We start from the raw sequence: 22,110 nt of genomic DNA, 5'->3' as shown, positions 1-22,110 counted from the left end.
TGGATAATTATCTGTTTCACAGGACAACTCGCTCGACACTTGTGAAAAATAAAACATGCATCTTCCGAGGGAAGAAACAACCTCGTACTCCTCTGCCGCTGCTGGAGAAGGCATTAATCTGCTCTCTGCAAGGCTGAGTTTCTGTGGCCACCAGATGATCTGCAGAGGTGGAGAGGCCGATCAGGCCGGTAAGGCGGTGGTGTGTGTGTGTGCACGATCACTGCCCTCTGCTGAAAGGAAGAGGCTTGCGAGGTGCACAGGTTTTCTCCACAACCAGAGAGTCCCAAGAGCCCTGGGAGCAGGGCAATGGCATCTGCTGCACTTCAAGTGCAACAATTAGCAAGAGGAGACTGAGCGTCGCTTAATCCCACGGGCATTTTGGCGGTACTAGAGCAGGAGACTGTCAATAATCCTAAAAACACTGACACAAAATGTGATGGAGTCTGCTTTGTCTTCCGTAAATTAACGAAAGGAGATGCACTGTTTTCCTATTTGTGCATGAACACCAGAAATAGTGGACGACATCAAGGAAGCCTCTACTAAGCAAAAGATACTTCACCCAAATCAAAGTACACCAGCCAAGTCTCTGCTTCAGACAGTGAGATTATTAGGTTGGCCCCACCTTGTGTGGTTGCCTTAATTTATAGATCCAAACATACTCTACGTGCTGGTATTCAGATCTATCCACGTTTTAGTTTCACCTCTGTAGATCTCACCAGCAGAATTTAATTTTTCACAAATCTTGCTAACCTTTAATGCTCTACCATATTACAGGAGGAAGAACACCACACTGGCAACTCTGAAACAGATCTTTTAACCTTCCTTTTCCCTCTCCCCATTCCTCAACAGTAAAGGGTTTTCTCTCTTCCTTCCACAGCTGTCTTGAGTTAGACTACATGAACAAGCTTATTGGATAACTACCTAATTGCACATTAGCACAGAAACAAAACACTTAAACTGTCACTTCACATTTTCAAGACAAGTAACTTATTTTTTAACACAGACCTCAGCAACTCAGTGCACAAACCAACCTAATCAAGAGCATGGAAAACAGAGAAGTTGCCTATTTTAATTCCACCATTTCCATTTTGCTTTTTAAAAAAATCTGTTAACTTATGTCTGTTTAGTTTGATCAGTGCTCACGTGAAAATTTCCTTCACTTAATTACTGTTGATGGCAGACTGATAACAACACATGGAAACTCTGTGTAAGGTTAAACCTTTAAAGAAAGAGAATTAAAAATGGCTCGAAAGATAAACTTTACAAGTAGGATAAATTTATTTTTCCTTACAGACCATATGTACCGTGCTTGAGAGGTAGCAAAGTTAGAGGTTCTTCCTTCCCTAAATGTCAAGCTATTTTATACAAGTGGAATATTCTGTCCCTGCTTCAGATTGGAAAATGGAATCAACCCAATCCTAAACACCATGAACATAATCCATAATGTCAGCCCTGGCATCGGCCAACACTTCTTGTAGGAACCTACCGTCAAAACTAGAGACAGGAGCAAATGCAAACACATCCTTGGGAGAGTTTGGCCAGCTCTCTCCCCTCTGCTCCTCCATCTTCACTCTGAAAAGCGTCAGCTCCATTTTGTGGCAAATAAAGTTTCTGCCAGCGACAGTTTCATCACCTCACTGCGAACAGAAGCCAGACTCAAAGACTGCTGAGAATACTCCATGGGATTTCTCCAAACACGTCAGGTTTACGCTGAAAAACCTGTCCCTGCCCGAGGCTTTTTACCTACCATAGCTGAAGCACCTCTTGGTTTATTTAACTGAACGGGGTCATGGATTTCTTGGACTGGAGAAATCTTGGGGAAACCTAAGTGAATCAATGTGGGGCACTCTCCCCCACCAGCAGTTCCACACAGAGGCTGTGAACACAGCAATAGGGGAGGAAATTTTACCTTTCAGCCTTTTCAATTTTTAATCGCATGTCTGTGCTCGGCTGTCCCTTGCCATCCCGTGTGGGGAGAAGCTTCATCACTCACGATGACTTTAAGTCACCTAGTCACTTATAGGACCGCAGAACTTGTGCTAGGTACAACTATGCCAGCCAGCTGAGTACTGACAATCTCCTCTCTACCATTGTTTCTAGTACACATGAAGGTCTACAACGAAACGCAGATTTTCTTCCATGAAAAGGTCTAATTAACGCCAAGACAGACCCAGGAGCACTGCACCTACACTCACATACTTCTTTCAGCAAAGCACTCCCAACGTAACGTGGCCTAAGGCACAGAGGCTCAGTTCCCTTGTAAACTGATCTTAGAGCCAACTCCGGCTCTTGAAGAGATGAGCTGGTGCAATGATCTGTTACATGCACAGCGCTCAGGAAGAGCCCATCTTTAAACAGGAAACCTAAAACGAGAAAAAGTGCCTTGTTAACTCTTTAGGCCCTGAGGCTTTGGTAGCAAGACATATGGTCAGAATTACCAGCCAAAGCAAAGCAGAACAGCTCACTGTGGCTACAACGCCCTAGGAATACATCACCTTGGTTTACAACATTCATTTTCTGTAATACGAAGAACCAAAAAACTTGTTAGTAGAAAGCAGTACTTCCTTGCAGTGCTCAATTATTTCAGAGATTTCTTATGAAGGAGAGGCCTGTCATGATAAATACAGATGCTTTTCGAACAGAAAGGTGAATTCTTTCCAAAAGGGATTCGTGGATTCTAGGCAATATACGGTTTCTAAAAGATTTAGGGCTAAAATTGAAGCAGGTAAGAAGTTTTCTTCTCCTTAAGTAATGCAAATGGAAAATTTAAACCACTGATTTTTTCAGAGATTCCATTTATTAGTCAAAAATAAAAGCTGAATGTTTCTGAATTTAAAGATCAACACTGTAGAGCTTTAAAACAATCCAAAGTTATAAAGCAAAAGTATCACACCTTTCCTTAAAATGTATAAATTCTTGGAATGTCCTCAAAAGAATCTACTTCATTAGAGTCCAATCTCATTGTGGGCCAATTCTTTTGTTCTACTGGTTTGAACTAAAGGTCTGTATTTAGTCATTCCTAGAGGTTGCTGCTCTGTTGGCTTCTGATGCAACCCCTTCCATCTTTCACTCAATGGGGGATTCAGATCCTGGGCCCTGCCCTCAGGCGAAACATATGTTCCACTCCAACCTGAATCCAACCAAGGGTGTTTGCAAGGGAATAATTGTTTTATGTTTATTAATCACCTGCATGCAAATAGGTGCCAATAAAAACTCCAGGCAGATTCTCTGCCAGACTCACATAATCTAACGGCACCACACCCCAGTTCTGGAGTCTGAAATAACGAATACCTCCAATAAGGAGCCACATTACTACTTTGCTATGCAGTGACAAAAATAGCACATCGGCTCAGCCACTCTGCAATGACGACTTTGAAAAAGAGAGACAAGAAACCTGCAAAAACATTCAACATCAGTGGTAAAATAAATTAGAGATGCTGCATATTAAGCTAAACGAATACATTAATGCAACATGAAGGGGTGAGATTTCAACTGCGGAACTAGAACACTCAGACTCTGCTCACGTTAAATGTGACTTGCCAAGAGAAAATAATCAGGCTGGGGACTTCTTTTCTTAGTGTAAAGAAGTTCGAAAAGGTTTTTAAAAGACAAAGTAAATTTTAGCAAAACGTTTCAGTTATATGCCATAGGCCTTAAATAAAAGCCACTGCAGCCATGACTACAACAAAACCAGCTGATAATTAAACTCATTCTGGCAAGAATTAAACTACAAAGCCTGATGGGACTTCAGTTAAGAATTAGATTTAAGGAAGGGCAGACTTAAGAGTCAGAATGAGTTAAGGCACTGGAGTTGCACATTTCTTCTGTGACATAAAGCAAGTCTCAGTCTCTAATCCAGTTCTCCTGTTCACTAAGATGGGAATTCTTGGTCTTTAAGACTAACTGAAACTTTTTGGGGAAGAGACCAACATTCTCTAACATGCTGCTGAGGCAAGACTGAAAAAGCTTTGACAAATAAAGACACTTACCTTTCCCAAGTGCGAACCTGGGTGTTACACCATGCTGCACGAGTAACAGTCTGCACACAATCTTGTGCATCCATCCTTCTGATTCCAAGATTCTTTTTCCAAGCTTATTCAAATATAAAATAAGCACCCAAACAGAGCGGTTTAAGTGGTTAACTCATTCAATGCAAATTCAAGCAGGGAAGCAGTCTCAATGAAAATTATTCTCAGAAGAATCACTTCTGGGCAGACTGCAAGTATCAGCCACACGATAATTATCTGAGGCTGTTCTGTGAATGGAGCTTTTATAGGGAAGCATCATCTAGAGCCTAGACAGATCTGTGATTATTCTCATGGAAACAAAGCTCTAGCTAGTTGAGGGTAATTCGAAGATTTACAGAAGTGCTGCAGTTTTATTTCTCGTTGAACTGCTTTCATGTACTTCTAAATGTACAGACACACCAGTTAAGAAAAATCATGCAACCGATACATCAGTTTGTATTTAAAATACTTAATGTAGTTACGAGCCTACCGTGCCAGCAGGAGAATATTCCTTCCCAGTAACAGAACCACGGGCAGGCGAGTTAAAAGTGACACTAGCACTTTAAAATCTATTCTACTTGCAAATCTTTTTCTTTCACCTTTCACTTGGATTGGACTGAAACAAAGTGTAACAAAAGCAAATTAAGTCTTTGAAAACCTGATTGTTATTGTTTTAAAGCAAACAGTGATATTATCTTCAGAAAAATAAAGTAGATGCTGTATGTTTAGCATGAAACACTTGCCCAGCGTTTGCTGAGCTTTAATTGTGAGAGTGGATGACGGCACACTGTCATCTAGAAAATATAGCACCAGTTTTTCCATGCATGAGAAGACTTAAGGAGAGGGGCAGGGAGTAAAATCTCAGAAGAGGAAAGAAGGTTCAGTAACCCAAATGTGCACCTGTTAACAGTAAATCAAGTTTCATCTCCACTGTGGAAGTTTACTTAAATACTCTCAGGAAGGATCAGTGGAATAAAAAGATAAAACTGGCTATATAAATGTCAATCTTTATTCAGTCTCCCAGTGCAGTACATGACTTGTGTGCTTCAAATGAATAGAAAAAACCAAAAGTGAAAAAAAAAAAAAAAAGACGACTGCTGCAGAAAGATCTCAGGGGTTAGGACATCGCTTTTGGAAGGGGTATATTGTCCACTTCATGGATGCCATCTTTGTCAATGAACCGGGCATTGAAAGAAGTCAGATTTAGGATGAAGCGTTTCTGAAGCTGTTCAACAAAAGAAAGAGACAAAAGAGATGAGAGTCATTCAAAGCTTAAATAAAAGAGATGAGCATCAATTAAGGGAGATGCTGTTGGACATCAAAATTTCCATCCTGGTTCCAGTGGCCTGAAATATTACGAACCAGAGTGGGTTTTTTTTCCTGCTCAGGAATCAATTAGGGTGAGTTTGTTCTCTGTTACAGGCCTATCCATGTTAGACAAGCCTAGACTAGAGATGCAAAATACAGAAGCCTGTTAGGAAGGATGACATTTGAGCAGGAAGGCTGGAGTGGGCTACAACTTAGGGCACAAAGTGTCTGTACTGAAAAGATACTTCAAACACAACCTCTTTAGGGTACTTCTTCCTGATGTTTCCCCAGATGTTTCTTCCCAGTTACATTCAATTCAACCTCTTAAAGACAAGGATAAAGAATATTTTCCTACAATAAAAGCCTTGGAGTCTGAATGGTTATGTTTATGCTAAAACTGATTGTGAACTTCAAGTTCAAATCTTTACCTCGGTCAGATATCACTTCACAAACTGGGAGAGAAGTACACTCAGGAGTATGTACTAGTTAAGTGTAACGCAAGTAACAGAAAGATTCTTGCACTGCGTTCAGAAGAAACATAAAAGGAAAAAAATCAAAGACTGTCCGAATCAGTATTATGCTAAGCATGGAAGAAGCAGAAGTGAAGAAAAGCAATTAAACCTCAAGTTTACATTCTGGAGGACATGAACCATGCTAAGACAACGTAAGTGCCCACAAATCCTTTTCATCAGTAGCTACTCCACATCTGGCCAACGTACATTTATTACCCCTTCTGGCAAAGACAGCAAAAAATTGCGACAAGAGGAACAGGAAAATATCAGCGAATGAATGTAAACAAACGCTCCTTTCTCAAAATCATAAGGGCGTAAGTTTGGCAACTCACCTCCTCTAAACATTTTTTTAGGAGCTCCACAGCTTCCTCACGTGTGATACCTGAAAAATATCCACAGATTGATTTAATTAGAGGCCATCCCTCTCAACAGAAACTTTATTAAATTTAAACAACTTTTCAGCTGAGCACCAAAACCTCTCCTTCCCAGCTCACAGAAAACACTTTCCAGATGTACTGAGGACGCCCCGCACCGAAGCGCTCACACTGCAACAAGCCATTGAGAATCGATTTGTTACACTGAACGGGAAGCATGACGGAATTCTGCCTCCCATGGCCAGGACCGGGCTCGGAGAAGTCCAGCCGTCTCTCTCTCCTCGAGTTTATTACAGTTTTAAATCAGCTCCATCTGTCCACAGCCGGCTGCAAGTCAGTGACAGTAGGCGGAGGTTGGCTTTAGTGCTGCGTTCCCTGCTGGGTATTAGTTTTAATAATGGGAAAGGCACGTGTGTGATGCCCCTGCTATTCTCACACATTAGGATAAAATCCAGCACTCCACAGGGATGACGAGCCATGACAACGTATTGTAGCTCGCTACTTTTCTCTTTCCACAAGGAATGATGAAAATGGAGCAGTATAATTGTCAAGGGACACGACTAGAAAATAACCAAGCTCTGTGGATCTCAAGACTGGTTTCTAGAGTTTGTTCTGGACCTGCACCCACTGTTCAGGCAAGGCCTTAGAACAAGGCTGTCAGCTTACAGCTACACTTCTTGCAGGAGACAGATGAAAGGATTATTAAGCAAACACCTCTGCTATGAGATTAAACTCATCTTTGCACACAGGAGTGAAGTAGTTTTGTAGCTAAAGCCAAAGATATCAGATTAACAACAGCCCAAGCTCTGTGTATTTCCTCATCTGTAAAGTGGGGATGGGGCCATGTTTACTCCTTGGCGGTGTAAGAACTGGATTATGATTCTAAAATTAAAACTTTAGACACGTACAGACATGTACAAGAATTACGATCAACAGCTACCACGTGCATAAAGCCAAACCAACCAATCTTCATCACCACCACTTCAGAGTGCTGAAAATAGTCTTGCGAGGAGTATCTTCTCACTTTTATGTTTTTAATGTAGCACACACAAAGCCAATCTGAGATACAGAGGAGTAGGACCTGGGATTGCCCTCTGAAGACTGAACGCTCTGGGAAAGGGTGCACGTCGTAGCCAACAGACAAGCATGTAGAAGATAAAGTTATCAAAATGTCATTTATTAAAAACAGACTACTAGCGGCTAATGGTCCAGGAAAGTCTAGTCATGTTTTAGAATAAATTGAAACTTCCCTCACTTAGAGTCGGTTACGCTTCAAACAGGAAAACACACTTTAAGGAGCTGACTAGTTTCATATTTCCATTGCAGCAAACCCAGAATAAATGCAGCTTTAAAGATTGCCTTCTAACAAAAAGTCAAACTCAAATCTGTAGCATCACATCAATTGCGCTGGACCAGCTGACTCAGCAAATGTCAATCGCTCAGTTTAAGCCTTTAATTTATTAACCGGTAACAGGAGAATTTTTTTTCTCTGCAGACTTGACTTACTTGGCTTGTAATAGCGGTCGAGGATGCTGAGGGTCAGGAACGCACCGTAGCCGTGCGCTGCGAAAGGAGCTTTAGCCAGAGCTGCAAGGTAATCCATGTAATACAGGGCAGGACCCTCGTGGTCGTCGTAGCCAGCCAGGAGAAGGTTGACGTGGTAAGGGGTCTGCAGACAGAGACGGTGTTTTCATTAGAGCAGCCACACCCAGATCTTTGAATCTTTCATTCCCCGCGCCACCTACAGAATGGCAACATAGCCGGTTTCACAATTCTTTGCCATAAAACGCTACTAGCAACTACATCAATGCTGTCTGCAGATTATGGCTCTCCATCTAAAAACGCTTGGGTCCCTTGGAAATATGGAATGCACAAGCAAATAAAAACATAAAACTCTGATTCTCCTGAAAACTAGTGTGGGTTTGTTGTTTTTGTTTTTTTTTTTTTTTTTAAGAAAGCTTTCGCGGCACATTCAAACTTCAGAAAACTTTAATTATGTTTTCACACCAGATGCTTTCATCTCAACATAAAACCTGCAGGTTTTTACTGTCAACATGTGAGCACAACGTGGACATTTTGCAGTTTATAAGAACTTCTTTGTTAATTTAGCACGCTCTTTTCTCAGTCCCACTGCTGTTAGCCATAGACCGTTCCAGCACATATGAAAGCTTACACAGAGTGCAAACAGTTACACAGAGCGTGACGCTGTCTTGTTAACCGGCAGTTAGATTTTTATTGCACATACCAAGTTTAATCTTTAATATTAGGCTGACTTGACCAAGTGAATGAAGAAGATCTAAGGAACTGGTTTGTTTCTATTCAAAACTGACCACTAAAATACTGCAACATCACATCAGCAGTAGCTTTTTTGTTTGGTTGGGAACAGTCTTCTTAAACTTAGTCTGCTTTAGCTGTTGTCTCCTCTGATTCTCTCTTAAGACCAGCAAAGGCCTCTCAAATAAGACTGAGAAATAGCTACATCTTACCCAAAAAGACCATGTAACGGCATTAACGTAACCATGGCTTTTTACTGGGCTGTACTTGCAAGCTTAGCAATTCCTCAGCCATTTCCTTCATGTTTCAGGTCTAGTACAGGTTTAGAACAGCTCGTGTTCCGCCGTAACAAATAAAGCAGATGTCCCTATACATCTTCTTCCAAGATGTGCACTTTATAAGATCCTGAAACATCCACGCACTGTGTTATTTTTAAATGTAGGCTCAGAAGAAAATTTTGGAATGGTGTATTTTCTTTTAAAACATCTCATAGACTTCCAGTATTTTCATATTTACGTAATGTTTCTTATTAAGTGAATCATACTAACAGGATATCTCTTAAAATGTTGGAAAGCCTAGATCAACAAAGCAACAAAGTAAGAAAAAAAATGATGATGCAACTAACAATTGATTAGAACAAGCAAACACAATTTCACCCTAAAGCCAAAACATTATTATAGGAAAAAGTTGATTTTGACACTAAGCACAGTTAATTTGCACTCAAAAAAAAAAAAACTAAATCACAGGACATTCTAATTTTTACTTTCACCACGTAGTAAGAAAGAATAAAGCAGGCTACAGCTATATATCAAACATATCACTGTAAATTGTGTGATTTAATCTTCAAAGCATTCAAGAATATTTGGAAAGAAGTTACCAGGCAGCTGTATTCGTTTAATTAGTCTGTATTTCATCATTTATTTATTCTGAAACATCACACAAGTTGATATTTAAGAGCCATGACACAAGATCACTCAAATTATTGTGTGACTTTGAATTACCAACATTGGCATATGCGAGATACTCAACCATAAATAAATGGTGTTATACAGACTTAAACAAATCTGTACGCTGTTTTTTGGCTGTAAGTTCTCCCGCTAATGGTCTATGAGACAACTTCTTAGAATTCTAATGTAAATAGAGTGTCCCCCATGCTGCCTTCCTATTATTAGAGAAAGGTGAGATTTAAACATTATAAAATATACATAATCTTCCAGGATTACAAAGGAAATTTGCAGGCTGCACCTCTTAGTGGTGTCTTAGCGGGACTAGGGTCTCTCTGCTGGGCCTGGTACTCCCCGTACATCTCAATCCTTCTGTCCATTCCAAAGGCAGACTTGGCTTTTGGAACTAAACTCACGCCAACACTTCTAAACTCTTTGGAAGACTGGTGTGATTAAAGGGCTACCAAACAAGCGGATGGCCAACACTCCAGGATAGATTAGATTTGAATTATTTCTTTTTTTTTTTTTTTTCCCCAAACTTAACCTTCCTATTAGAGGCAGCATTTCTCATCCCAAGTAGCATTGCACTTTACGCTGTTTGGTTTAAAATAACTGCAGCAATTAAGAGATGTGTGAAATTCTTCAGAATTTGCAGCTGAAGAGAACAGTTGTGATAAATACAACACGATTGGCAGCGGGAGGCTGGGCGGTGACGAGCAGCCGTGTGACATCTGGCAGAAGCCAAAGTCACAGCAAGGGGGAAAGGTGGGCGCGAGGAAGCATCCTGCCGAGGAACTGACAGTCTTCCTTTGGACTCAGGCCAGACCCTGTCACCTATAATTAAACCTAACATCACAAGAAGAAACTGAACTCCATTGCGTTTTAAACGTGCTAAAGCCAGCACTTGATTCAGCAGGTGAATCCAGCCAGATGCTGGAGCAGGTAACAGAGGAGGAGGAACTACAGCGCCGTTCACCTACGCGGAAGCCAGCTGGCTCCAAAGCAGCTTCTAGGTTTGCCTCAACCGCAATGTACAAATGGAAACCAATAAAGATTCTTTTCAGATCCTCCTCTGGAGCATAAACCCCACGTTTTAAAAAGAGAAACGTCAGGAAAAGCCGCACGTTGACTATTCAGTAGAAAAGAGCACAGTAATGTAATGGCCTTAAGTTACAAGCCCACTGTCATTACACTTGATACTTTCCACCAAAAGAACGACTTCGGGGTGCTGCCTCACAAGACCGCAGTCCCCAAGGTATCAGGAACCCAGCCTAACCAGCCACAAGGTTCCTAAATGAGATCAGACTAGGTAACACAGGGAGGAACCCAGGTGGTGATTAACAACACAGACCGAGCTCTATTTTGGGCTGGGCTACGACAGCACTGTAACACCTGAAAACCTGCTGTTTCGGTGTCAGCCACTGCCCTTCACGGCCCTTCTGGCCTTCCAGAACAGACACAGCGTCACACGGCGAGTGGCAATACAAACTACCTTTTCCTCCCACCAAACTTTTTGCTTCTCAACTACTTTCCTGCTCCTAACAGGAGGTGGTGGTGGCATGGTTTACCTTTTCATTTTTTATTTTTATCATCCACATAATTAAATTATTAGCCTCCAGGAATCCTATACGCCATTTAAATACAGAGAGCTGGTGATAATCCTTCTGGTATCCTACAAATGATGATAAAAATGTAACAAAATTCACAGGAAAATAAATTCCGATGGCGAGGTTTGTATCATCAAATTCTAAATCCCACAGACAAATCATTAAGTGCTACGTTTAAAGAAAAAGAGTTCTCCCTGCAGTACAGAGATCACTGTAGTGTGACAGTAGTGTCAGAGTGCGCCACTTGCTCCAGGGCATTGCCATCTGCAACAGCACAGCATTTTGTCTCCGGTAAATAAACACATCTGCCTTTGCCAGTGTCCTCCCACTGTGCTGCCCATCTGGAGCAGGTGAGCTGGAAGACAGGCGTGGGCTCAGGAAGGAGGGGAGGCACAGGGGGGATCAGGCCTCAAGGGACACGGCACAGAGGAAGACGACAGTGCCACATCAATGCCACAACCTGGTGGCCAAGTTCACCAAAAAGCCTGTTAAATTACTCCCGTTAGCGGTACTTTAAATTGTATGTAAGAAATGGCTGCTTCTGCTTAGGTGGGCAGGACATTCAGTGTCAGCCTCACCTACACCATCTGTGCAGCTCAGATGCCCTTGAGACGAGCGACCAGCACCGGGCAGCTGGCAGCTCTCTGGGCCAGGCACCAGGCAGGACTATTCCTTCACATCAACCTCAAAAACTGCACAGAGTTCCACAAAACGCACACAGACCTTCCAAACCCCACCCGAGCAAAAGCTAAAGCAAAGAGCAGCACTGCCAACCATCACCTACCAACCACGCTTAATCCATGCAGTTGAAGTGATTTAAAGCAGAAGAGCAGCGTGTCCTGTATGAGACCGAGGCAGGACACTGCACTCAGTTCTGACTCACTCTAACTTCACCAGAAAACCCGCCACCTTCAGTTGGCATCCGTGTCAGAAATGAGAACAACCACCTCGGGTTGTTTCTGCAGGTGTCTTCTTGAAGAAAGGTCTGGGCCTCACTCCACACATATATAATTCTCAACAATACAGCTCTGACGTTAATACTGGCCTTTATTTGCTGCAATAAAACATCATTTCAGGTCTGGGCGGTACACTGTTAGAACAGCAGCACAATTTATCCCATGCCCCATCCCTGACAGAGTTGTTCAACTTAATTCTCAACATCCTATTGCTTGTTTTCTTTCACATAGCACGTTGAGACAAACGCTAACGAAATGCTTCCTAACCTTGGATCTTTAAAAGCCCATTTGCCCCTTCATGACATTTTTTTCTGTGAGAAAAAACCAGCAATTACAGTTTAGTAACTTGAAAACACAGCTCCAGCTTAGATTTGATATTTGCTGAAAGCCTCATGTTGCTGTTTACAAGAAGGACTTGTTTTGCTAAGTACATCAAACAGCTTTGCTCTATTAAATCATTTTCCAAGAAGATTAAACGGATTCAGTACATTTGCATGAAAACTGACAACCTTATCTCGATGTTAAAGAGGCTTAATTCACTTAGCTGTCTGCAGCGTTTGTGACAAAACGTTTATTGGGCCCAAGGCTGGAATTTTAAGACTGCAGTTGTATCAGTTATTGATAAATAATGTGATGTTTTTTAAATAAGCAAATCAAGTTATATTTTAATAAAACATCCTTTCAGCAAAGTGAGCTCATGACTAAAAACAGAAGCTGCCACCTTTGTCATCAGACCCCATTAATCAAAAATGGAAATTTTCCCCTGTAAGCCTTTGCCAAAAACCTTTCAGCTACTACTCACTCGACTCCGAAGATAGTCAGCTAGGTTTCGCCGTGTAAAGTTTGCAGCTGCAGTAGGAGACAATTCATAACCTGGAGAAGAAATGTGTGTGTTTGATAACAGTACAAATCCATATTCATGTTTCACTTCCTGACTTTCCATTCTTATTTTGAAATAACAAGGTGTTCTTTAGCGACAAAATGTTACACCATTTGTCTAATTCCGGTTTATTTTGAACGGTACAAGCATGAAAAGGGCCCTCAAAATCCAGGTAGCTCATATCTGTATAGACCATTAAAATACATAGCTTAAAAAAATTAAAATACTATGGGCACATAGCCAGAATTTTTCAGTCCAGTATATCAGGAAAGCAGTTGTCACGCAATGGACATATTGAGAGAAATATTTTACTAACAAACCTGTTATTGTGTCATTTCCATTACAAATGAGTTGCTGAGCTTTGGATAAACCTCTTGCTTTATACTATGTAATCCAATCGCAATTTCTTCCTCCTGCCTTCATCACCACCTCTGCTTGAGACTAAAAATGCAGAAATCCTTAAAGGTAGAGAAGCTTTGAGAACAGCACTCGCCACCAATATTCAACTGTAAACTGCACCTATCGTTAACTCTGCTTCCAAACCCTCAGTGAGAAACTGTTCTCCTTCACTCACCATTTCTCATTTTGTAGAGCTGAACATTTTTCTGGATGTATTCTGCAAACTGTACAGTGTCTCCAGCCTCCCCAACACACAGGAGTAAGATCTTTTCACTCATCTTAAACATTTTGTCATGGTCTAGGCAAAGAAAAACAACATTAAGAGCCACAATCATGAGACAGAATAAATTATTTTGCCAGTATCACAACATCATGACTTCTTTCAGGCGCAAGAAAATAAAGAGACTTGGATAACTACCAAAAAAGTCTTCCTGAGCAAACGCTAACACTCAGCTTCCCACAGCTGATGGCACAGCACACAAGACTTGTTAAACCCATCACCAAGAGAAACAAGGCCGGAGGGCACAGAGTGCTTCCTTCAGGAACCGAGGCATTTCAGAAACACGTGGTCTTTCTTGCATAGAAACAAAGATTAAAACTCCACACAGAATACTGTGTTCAGACAAAGTTTAACATGATACATGGTGCTTCCTGGGTTCAGGAATAAGAATTCTGTCCAGTGACCATTCTATTTTCTCTAAATATACTGCATCAGAAGCAAATCCTTTAGTATAAAGCTGAAATATCAACACATTGAGCAAAAGCAATCTTAGGAAATCCAGAACCAAATCCCTTGGCAAATGATCTCCTCTTCCTGATACCCATCACTCTCCCAAAAATTAGCATTTTAGACGAGTTGGACTTTTTCAGAAACAGGGTTTTGCTTGTCATTTTTTGTAAAAATAAACAAATAAAGTATTGATTATAAATTATTAAATGGTTCACTGATATACATGGAAACTAAGGAACAGTGAGTTACACTTTTACTCCTAACTGCAGTTTAAAAAACTTGTCTGTGTGTATTTGAGGGAATCCAAGTCGTCATGACGACCACACTGAGGACAATTCTGCTCCCTCTAACACTGCAGTCTCATCTAACTAGAGCAGACTGGCACTCAGACATCCAAAAAATATTCAAGTAGCTGTACCGAAGGCAGGAACAACACTAGATCTCCACCTCTGAACATTGCTTTCAGTTTACTAAACGCTGCTGAATAATCCCTGCTGCAAGACAGCTATGAAACGCCACAATCCTCTCACACAATTTCAGGAGTTTTAAAGTATCCAGCACCTGCACAGAAGTTGCAGGTCTTGAGAGTTCAGGGAAGGCCACTGACACTGATCAGCCCTTGCAATCCATTTACAAATTTAAGCAGGTATTAGCAAATGCCAATATTCTAAACAAATACCCGAAATTTGCGGTGTTTTTTGCCCCCAAACCCAAATAATCTTGTATTTTAAGTATATTTTCCTTAAAGTTTATGTATAAACCTACTTGGAACCAACATTAACTTACAAGACGTTGTTATAAGTGAATATATTTTGTATGTGCCACCACCTGTCACAGCCTTCTAACACTGTTCCAATTGACTTTTACAGACCTGACGTGAAATATTTTAGGTAAAAGCACCGCTAGCTGTAACATTCATGATTTTATGGAACGCTTATCTACACTACAATCTACAGCCTAAAAAATAAAAGCTTCTAAACCACAGAATTTCGATTAGAAAGATTACTACACCTAGTAAACAAGCTTCTAGTCAACACCTTGTAAACACTCTCCAGTCTAGGTTGTTGCAACCGTAGGCAGAAAAACTAATTTTGGAGGGTTTCAAAGGCTGGATAATCCCCCAGATGTTTTACTGCATAAAGTAACCAAAAACATATTACAGTTTGGCTCATATGCTACAAATTTCACTATGTTTTTACTTCCAATATTTCCTTTTTTTTTTTCCCATTAATTACATTTTAGCAGGGAATCAGACACAACCAAGCATTTAACCTCACCCGCTGTTACCCCTGTGCTGTTTTTTTAACACATCGATGTTGTGGTACACCGTGAGGTTTGGGTATAACAAGCCAGAACCGGTAAATTAAGCTGACAACCCAACACAGTGCCTTCACGCTGGCTCACGCTTGGAAACTTTCAGCAACCGGCCCTTTGACACCCAGGCTCGCTCTGTGAGGCAGAGACGGGCCAGCAGCCTCTCTAATGAGTAAAGCCTCAACTGGGTCATTCAGCAGCGTTTAACTTCACCCACACCCGCCTATCGCCTCAGCGCACCCCCGGCACATACACAGAGCTCAGCCCCGAGGGCGCCGGGCCCGCCGCGGGCAGAGCGGAGCTAAGGGGCCTCCCCGCGCGGGCCTCGCCTCTCACCGTGCTTCATCTGGACGATGCTGGAGGCCGCCACCGTGTCGGCGGCCACCAGGACGTAGTCGGGGCCCTGGATGCCGATGAGGTACTCCATGGCCGCCCGCGCGCGCCGTCCCCCCCAGGCCGCGCCGTGACACAGCGAAGCGCCGCCGCCGCCTCCCGCGCACGCGCCCGGCGCCCGGTGATGACGTCACCGGCTCGCGAGAGCCGCCCGCTGCGGGTGGAGGTGTGGTCACGTGGTGCGGTTGAGGCGGAGGGGGGGGGGGGGCGGCCGGGCCGGAGCCATTTTCCCTCTCCTCGTTCCATCGCCCCCTCGGCCCGGCGCAGCGCGGGCTCTGACCGGCCTCGGGGCTGCGGGGATGGCGTGAGGCCCCACCGGCTCCTCCCAGAGCCCTCGGCCGCGGGGATCGGTCCCTCGGGGCGGAGCGGCCGGGCTGCGCGTACCCCCTGGGGGCGTTGGGGTTTTCAGGCCAGCCTGCGCTTTGTGCCAGGCAGATGTCCTGGGTTTTTGGTTTGGGACGCAAATGCTGTGAGTTTGGGTCTTTGGTGCCGTTCCGGGCCAAAACGCACTGTGTTTGCTATTGAAGAGCATCATTCCAAGGCAGAGGCTCAGTGCAGAAAGTAGAGTGGTAATAACGGCACCTCACGCCTCAGCCCCGCGCTCTGTGGAAGAAAAACGAGCTGGCACGGTGGTCTCAGCTACAGCGGATGGCTGGCAGCTCCCTGCTGGTGGTCTGTGGAGCTCCAAGAGGAAAAATACTCTTAAGCCCTCCTTGTATGGCAGCTCTTCCTTGGGCACAAATTCTTTTGGAAATAAACAGCTGCGGCCTCTGATCTGTGTAGTCAAAGGGAATTGAACTGTGAAGAGACTGAAGTCCTTCCAGGAGCGATGGAGTGATTTATCTGCTGCCCATCTTTCTGTGTCAGGAATAGCCAGCAGTGCCAGCTGGGTTTGGAGCCGAGCCCCGAGCCGCTGTGCGGGGCTCTTTGCAGCTCCTGCACCCTCAGCGTGCCAGTCCGCAGCTGGTAATGCCGACTGCACGCTCATCCCACCCGGTCTGGAGTCCCTCCTGCCGCCCCAAACACCACCCCGAGCAGAATCCCTCACAGTCAAAGGGGCAAGACCTCGCTTGACTCACCTATTGAGCCAATAAAGGATTTTTTTTTTTTTTTGTCCATGCCAGCCAGCAAGGGAAAACTCCTGAGCTGCAGATATGCCTGCAGATTTTCCTAGCAGTTGATGGCTTCAGAGCTCCTCCACCAGCTCAGGTAGAGAGCTTGGGTGGTTCCTCTTGTTTCCTCACCTGGCTCGACATGGATTCTGACAGCCGCTGATCAGAAAACGCTGTTCTCTGCGTTTCCCAACGCTTTCAATCTACTTAAATTTCTGAGGGCAAAAAACCATCTTGTTTTAGGTGGCTGTGCAGCACCCAGAAGCTTCCAGGTGTGGCTGTAATGTAGATAATTAATAATGAGAGAAACAAAACAAATACACTAATTGCCTGGACATTGTCTCACTGCAGGCGCCATCCTGACGAGCAGAGTAACTCCAACTGGCACTTGGTTTATTGATTAGACTCTGCCCCTGCCTGAGCCCCATCTAATACGTTCACTAAGTGCAGCTCCACAAAGCCCCAGCCCCACGCTGATGAAAGGGGCCACCGAAGCATTAAAACCCCACGGCACTTGCTGTAACAGAGGCAGCCCCAGGAAATAAAACTCTGGATGCTGCATCACATGGCAAATGCCCAACTGCACCTACACCAAGAAAGTCGCTGTGTAATTATGAGAACTGGGCATAACCTTTGTGCGGTTTAAAAAAATAGTAAACATGCCAAAAAGCAACAGCAAATTGTCTTCAGGAAACAGTATAAATGAGTGTCAGCAGCAAATTCACCATTTTGACTGTTTTCCAATTGCCTGTAGCTACACTTGTTAAATTGAGTGCTGCATGCATAAATCAAAACAGGATGTTTTCTTTTACCTAACAATGGCCAAGCTCTGTGCCAGCGCTTCAGTATTTTCTGCGTGGATCCAATCTGAACTTTTAAACACGTTTTTCCCTATAAATCTCCATACGTACTGCACATGTACGTACAGCCAGCCACTCTAACTTACTTATTTTTTGAGACCTTTTTAAGAGAAGGTTAACGAAATATCAACAACTACCATCCTTGTTGATTTTTATTGGGCCCTAGGGTACAATTACATGTTAAGGTTGTTATTGAATTTTCTTGACAGATTGAATTTCCCTGTTTAGGAAGCACGCGTGCATCCAGTACACACCTACCTCTCCTCCCGGGGTGAAGGTGCTTCTGACATTATTACATCGGTGTAAGGACAGCAGGACACCGCTGCCGAGCAGGAATCAGGGAACGTTTTCCACCATTAAAGGGAAATTGTCCAGGCTACAGTATGTCTTAAAATGGAACGTGCCTTTGCCTCTTTTATTTTCAAGACAGATATTGCAGTTACGTTTATACATGTGGGTGCTACACAGCCTTGGTGGGGCTTATTCCAGGAACAAAAGCTGTGAATAGCACAGCGATGCTAAGCAGCCTACATAAAGCTCTTGTATGTGCTGAGATACCTGACACACAATGTACAGTTTCTGGGGCTGAGATCCTGTACCCAATATACGGAGGTATCCAGAGACTCTGTGGTCCTTGAAGTATCTTTTCTCCATAGGTCTGGATAAGTTACGGAGCTGAAGCATCCCAGTACAAAGCAGAAGTGGGAACACAGAGAGCGAGAGGCTGTGACAGAGCAGAGCTCACCCTCCCATCACCGCTTTGAGCAAGTAAAGTATGCTTTAGCTGGAAATGTGATATCTTCTTTAAAAGATTGATCCTGTAAGAAACCCTGAAATAGAAAAAAAACCCAAACAAACCAAAGAAAAAGAGATTACCCACAAAGGAGGAAGTAGTTTGGATTTATTATGTAACTTGCCCTAACTGCCCAGACTGCTCTACCCCAACAAATCCGTGTAAAGATACGTTGCAGCAAAGGAAACTGAGCAAGGACAGACTGGTTGAGAAAGGGAAAAATGGGAGGGCTGAAAAGTGTTATTTTAGCCTCGCATAGTTCTTGTGACAATTTACTTTTCCATTGTCTGTTAGCTGAATTTGATGAACAAACAGTTTACTATCCATCACAAGAAGTAGATAGAAAAGCTGTCAAGGGTGAACAGCTGTCATGTTTTCTACACAGAGGCAGACAAGTAGTTAGCCGCGTGGGAACACCTGTAGAACAATAAAAGTAAAGAGTCCTCAGTGCAGCCCAGAGAGTCAGCTCTGCTCTGAAGTGAACCCACCGAGCCCCGTTACAGCCTCTGGAGCTGTTTGGGCTGACACCAGCTGTGGATCCGGCCTGGACAGTAATTCCTCAGCCATGGTATTTCCAGAGGAGAGCGTCGATGTCTCTTTACTGGGTGCTGATAGCTCCGGCAGAGAGCCCAGAACTGAGCAGAAAATGCAGATGAGTCATTACAGCAACAGTTGGAAAGCAAGTGTCCACGAAGACATGAGCTGGTTTTGCAAACCTTTTAGCATTTCTACTTCTTTCCCGCTATTTTTTTACCCCTCCTTCACACATTGTCAGTGAGATATTGCTGTTGTTCTTACCTCTGCACAACGAGCTCACTTGTACCTGAGCGGGCTGCCCACTGCTGCGCTGGCCAGAGCTCAGGGCCGGGCTACCCGACAGCGCCTGTGTGGTTCTCGTGTTGACGCTTTGCAGACTGACCAGTTGCTGACATTTGCAACCAGCAACACAGGTTACAAGGCTCCCCACAGGGTCCATCCCAGGTCTGCATACACTCGGGGCAGGGCCGGTGGGAATTCACCCGCCGTACAGACCTGCCACGGACGGATCTGCCCTGCAGAGCTGGGAACATTTGCGGTCACTCGGCCAGGAATGAGGACTCTGCTTGCTGAACTCCAAAGCCACTGGCTTATTGCCTGACGACTGGTGTCCCTCCCTCTTCCACCTACCAGCAGAACACTTCTGAGAGGGGACACAGTGCCCTAAATGTGGCAGAGGAGGAGGAAAACTGCAGGTTCTACCTCTGTTGCCCAATCTGGTGAGCCCAGGTTCCTGTTCCCCTTCCAGGAGAGTGATGCTGAGCCCTCCTGGGTGCACTGCTGCTGCCTTGGGCTAAACCAAAGCTGGGCGGTGCTGGCCTGAAGCATCTGGGCTCAGGTTTCAGCTCTGTCCCCAGCTCACACGGCAGCCCAGCAGGCTGTGGTGTGATGCACGACGGTGCTGTAGGAGGTGTTTTTCATTTTAGCGATTGTTTGACTAGCATTTGCACTGGCTTTTGCCCTTAGCTGTCATCTGTCTCAATATGGTATTAGTAAAGATGATGTTACAGTTACTGTAGTGCCTAGACAAGGTTTCCTGCTAGGAGCTCACTGCTTTCCAGAGAAGAAAAGGATCCTCGTGTTCCTGCTATTTCAGGTGCAGGAAATGAAGGTGCAGAGAGGAGAAGTGATTTAGTGGAGATCACAGGGCAGGTTAGCGGGCTGGATGGGAATAGAAATGTCTCTAGCTGCTGAAGTGTGCCGTTTGGATCACACAACCCCGGAATGAACTCTGCAAGGCTTACACGGAGCTTTGCTCTTAATCTCTCTGTCTGGGCTCCGCAGAGCTCCTCAAGCTGAATCTCTATGGGCCTAAGTGTGGTATGTTTATATAGATTCTCCTTAGGGATGGGCAGGGACAAACCTTGCATTGTTCCCCCTGTGCCCAGGCCGGCGGGCAGTCCCTGGTGCCAGTCTGTTTCTGGCTCTGTCCTCCCCATGAAGGTGCTTCTGGGTCACCGAAGAGCAGCTCTTGGTGAAGTTTCAGCTAGCAAAATTTGCAGAGTCTTTTCTTTCACGTGTTTTTTTGGACAGATGGGTGTTAAACAGTGATATTGAAACCATGAGCCTGGCTCTCCTGGGCTGCGGAGCGGGCTCTTATCCCCGTGCAGTGCTTGCTTTCGGGCGTACAGCAGCTCTGCAGAGGGATTGCTCTGAACCTGGGAGGCTCCACTTCTCTCTCTGACCGTTTCCCAAGCTGCGGTCAGTGTGGAGGGAGTGTGTGCCCAGTGCCAGCAAATCTCCTTCCTAAGAGCCCTCATTCTCACCAAACTCGTCAGGAAACGCCAGTGTCTGGCGGTGCTGATGCCCTGGGCCCTGCGGCCCACAGCAGCCCCGTGCTACCGGCAGCGGCTGAGCGGGCTGGTCCCAGGGCCGCCGCAGAGTGGTTACCCTCCACCTGTGATGGCAAGAACGGGGCATCCATTGGAGTGTGCAGGTGAAAATGGATTGTAACCTGCGGTCTGCCCTGTCAATAGAGCTGATTCGCGCTTGTGTGTGTCTCTGGCAGGATTGATCTTGCAGGTGAGAACGTTTCAGAGACCAGCTGGGGCCCTGCTCCTCGGCGGGATGCTCCTTCCTGAGCGGTTCTGCAGTGGTCGTCATTGTCTCCTCGTGGTGGGCAGGAGGATACTCGCCGCAGGCGGTTGGGATGGCCGGGGACAGGGAATGTTATTTCGCAGTTTTCCCCTTTCTGGAGCCTCCCCAGCAGCACAGAGCATCACGGCTGCTTCCCGCTGGGATAACTTTGGGTTCCCTCTGGCAGTTTGATTTGCTGCTCGAACCTTCTTGGTGAGGCGAGGAAGCAACGGGCACTGCAGGCTAATATTGCAAAAGCTCCGTTATGCAAAACCAGGTTGGTGATCCCAACAACAGCTGGCTTTGAGTGGTGTGTGACCCAGAACTACGGCGGGTCTGGCAGGATGATCTATGTCACAACCATTGCTAACTGTAAAATTAAAAAGAAAAACTGCTTCAAGTCACTGGATAGGCTTTTTCCCCACTGAGGAGGCACAAATCAAGGAATCAGAATGTTTGATAAAACAGACAGATTTCAGCAGTGTTGTGGGAGATTTATAGACAGCAACATCCCGTCAAAGCTCCCCTCCAGCTCCTCTAAGCTCTGTCTTTCTGTTTGAATTCCAGATGGTCACTGAGTTATTACTTTTCTTACTATTTCCTGTGCTTTCAAAGTGGGGAAAGCACAATCAAATTATCGTCATGCTCATTTGGCTAATTACCCATTTAGTTACTTATTCAGTTCATTAAAAAGACGCTGGCCACTGTCAGTTTGGAGGAAATTCAGAGAGGCAGGCATTTAGGAGACAGGATATAGGACGAAATAGGCCATTACTCCAGCCCAGTGAACGGCAATTTGTGTCCCTTCTTTTCTGCCACATCACTTCAGTGCACAGTTCGTTCTGGATTTTTTTAAAAAAACCCCAACCAACAAACAAACAAACGGAGAAAGCATTCTGCTGGAGATCACTACTGCTTGTTAGAATCCATTTAGGTTTAATCCAGAGCTCTGCAGCAGAACAAACCACCTATTTTAGGACTCCTTTTATCGGTTGAGAAAAATGTGCTGCTCCACAGGTCATAAGATGCCTGTA

At 44.4% G+C, this 22,110-nt stretch overlaps 1 protein-coding gene across 2 annotated transcripts; it reads right to left on the bottom strand.

Annotated features, from left to right (window-relative positions):
• Window positions 1-4,994: 4,994 nt before the first annotated feature.
• Window positions 4,995-15,808, bottom strand: PSMB2 (proteasome 20S subunit beta 2). 2 transcript variants are annotated; one of them, XM_074926287.1, is made up of 6 exons: window positions 15,642-15,808; window positions 13,437-13,559; window positions 12,785-12,855; window positions 7,708-7,870; window positions 6,160-6,209; window positions 4,995-5,232 (listed from the first exon to the last, which is right to left on the bottom strand). In XM_074926287.1, exons 1-6 carry the CDS (start codon window positions 15,730-15,732, stop codon window positions 5,125-5,127), a joined length of 606 nt encoding a protein of 201 aa, XP_074782388.1. In that variant the 5' UTR covers window positions 15,733-15,808; the 3' UTR covers window positions 4,995-5,124. The 2 variants fall into 2 exon arrangements, with proteins under 2 accessions (XP_074782388.1, XP_074782389.1); XM_074926288.1 differs by having other exon boundaries at window positions 15,717-15,732.
• Window positions 15,809-22,110: the final 6,302 nt, after the last annotated feature.

Source organism: Athene noctua, chromosome 24 (genome assembly GCF_965140245.1).
Source record: "Athene noctua chromosome 24, bAthNoc1.hap1.1, whole genome shotgun sequence".
NCBI lineage: Eukaryota > Metazoa > Chordata > Aves > Strigiformes > Strigidae > Athene > Athene noctua.
Note: the sequence above shows the minus strand (reverse complement) of the source record. Positions and strands in the feature narration are given on the sequence as shown.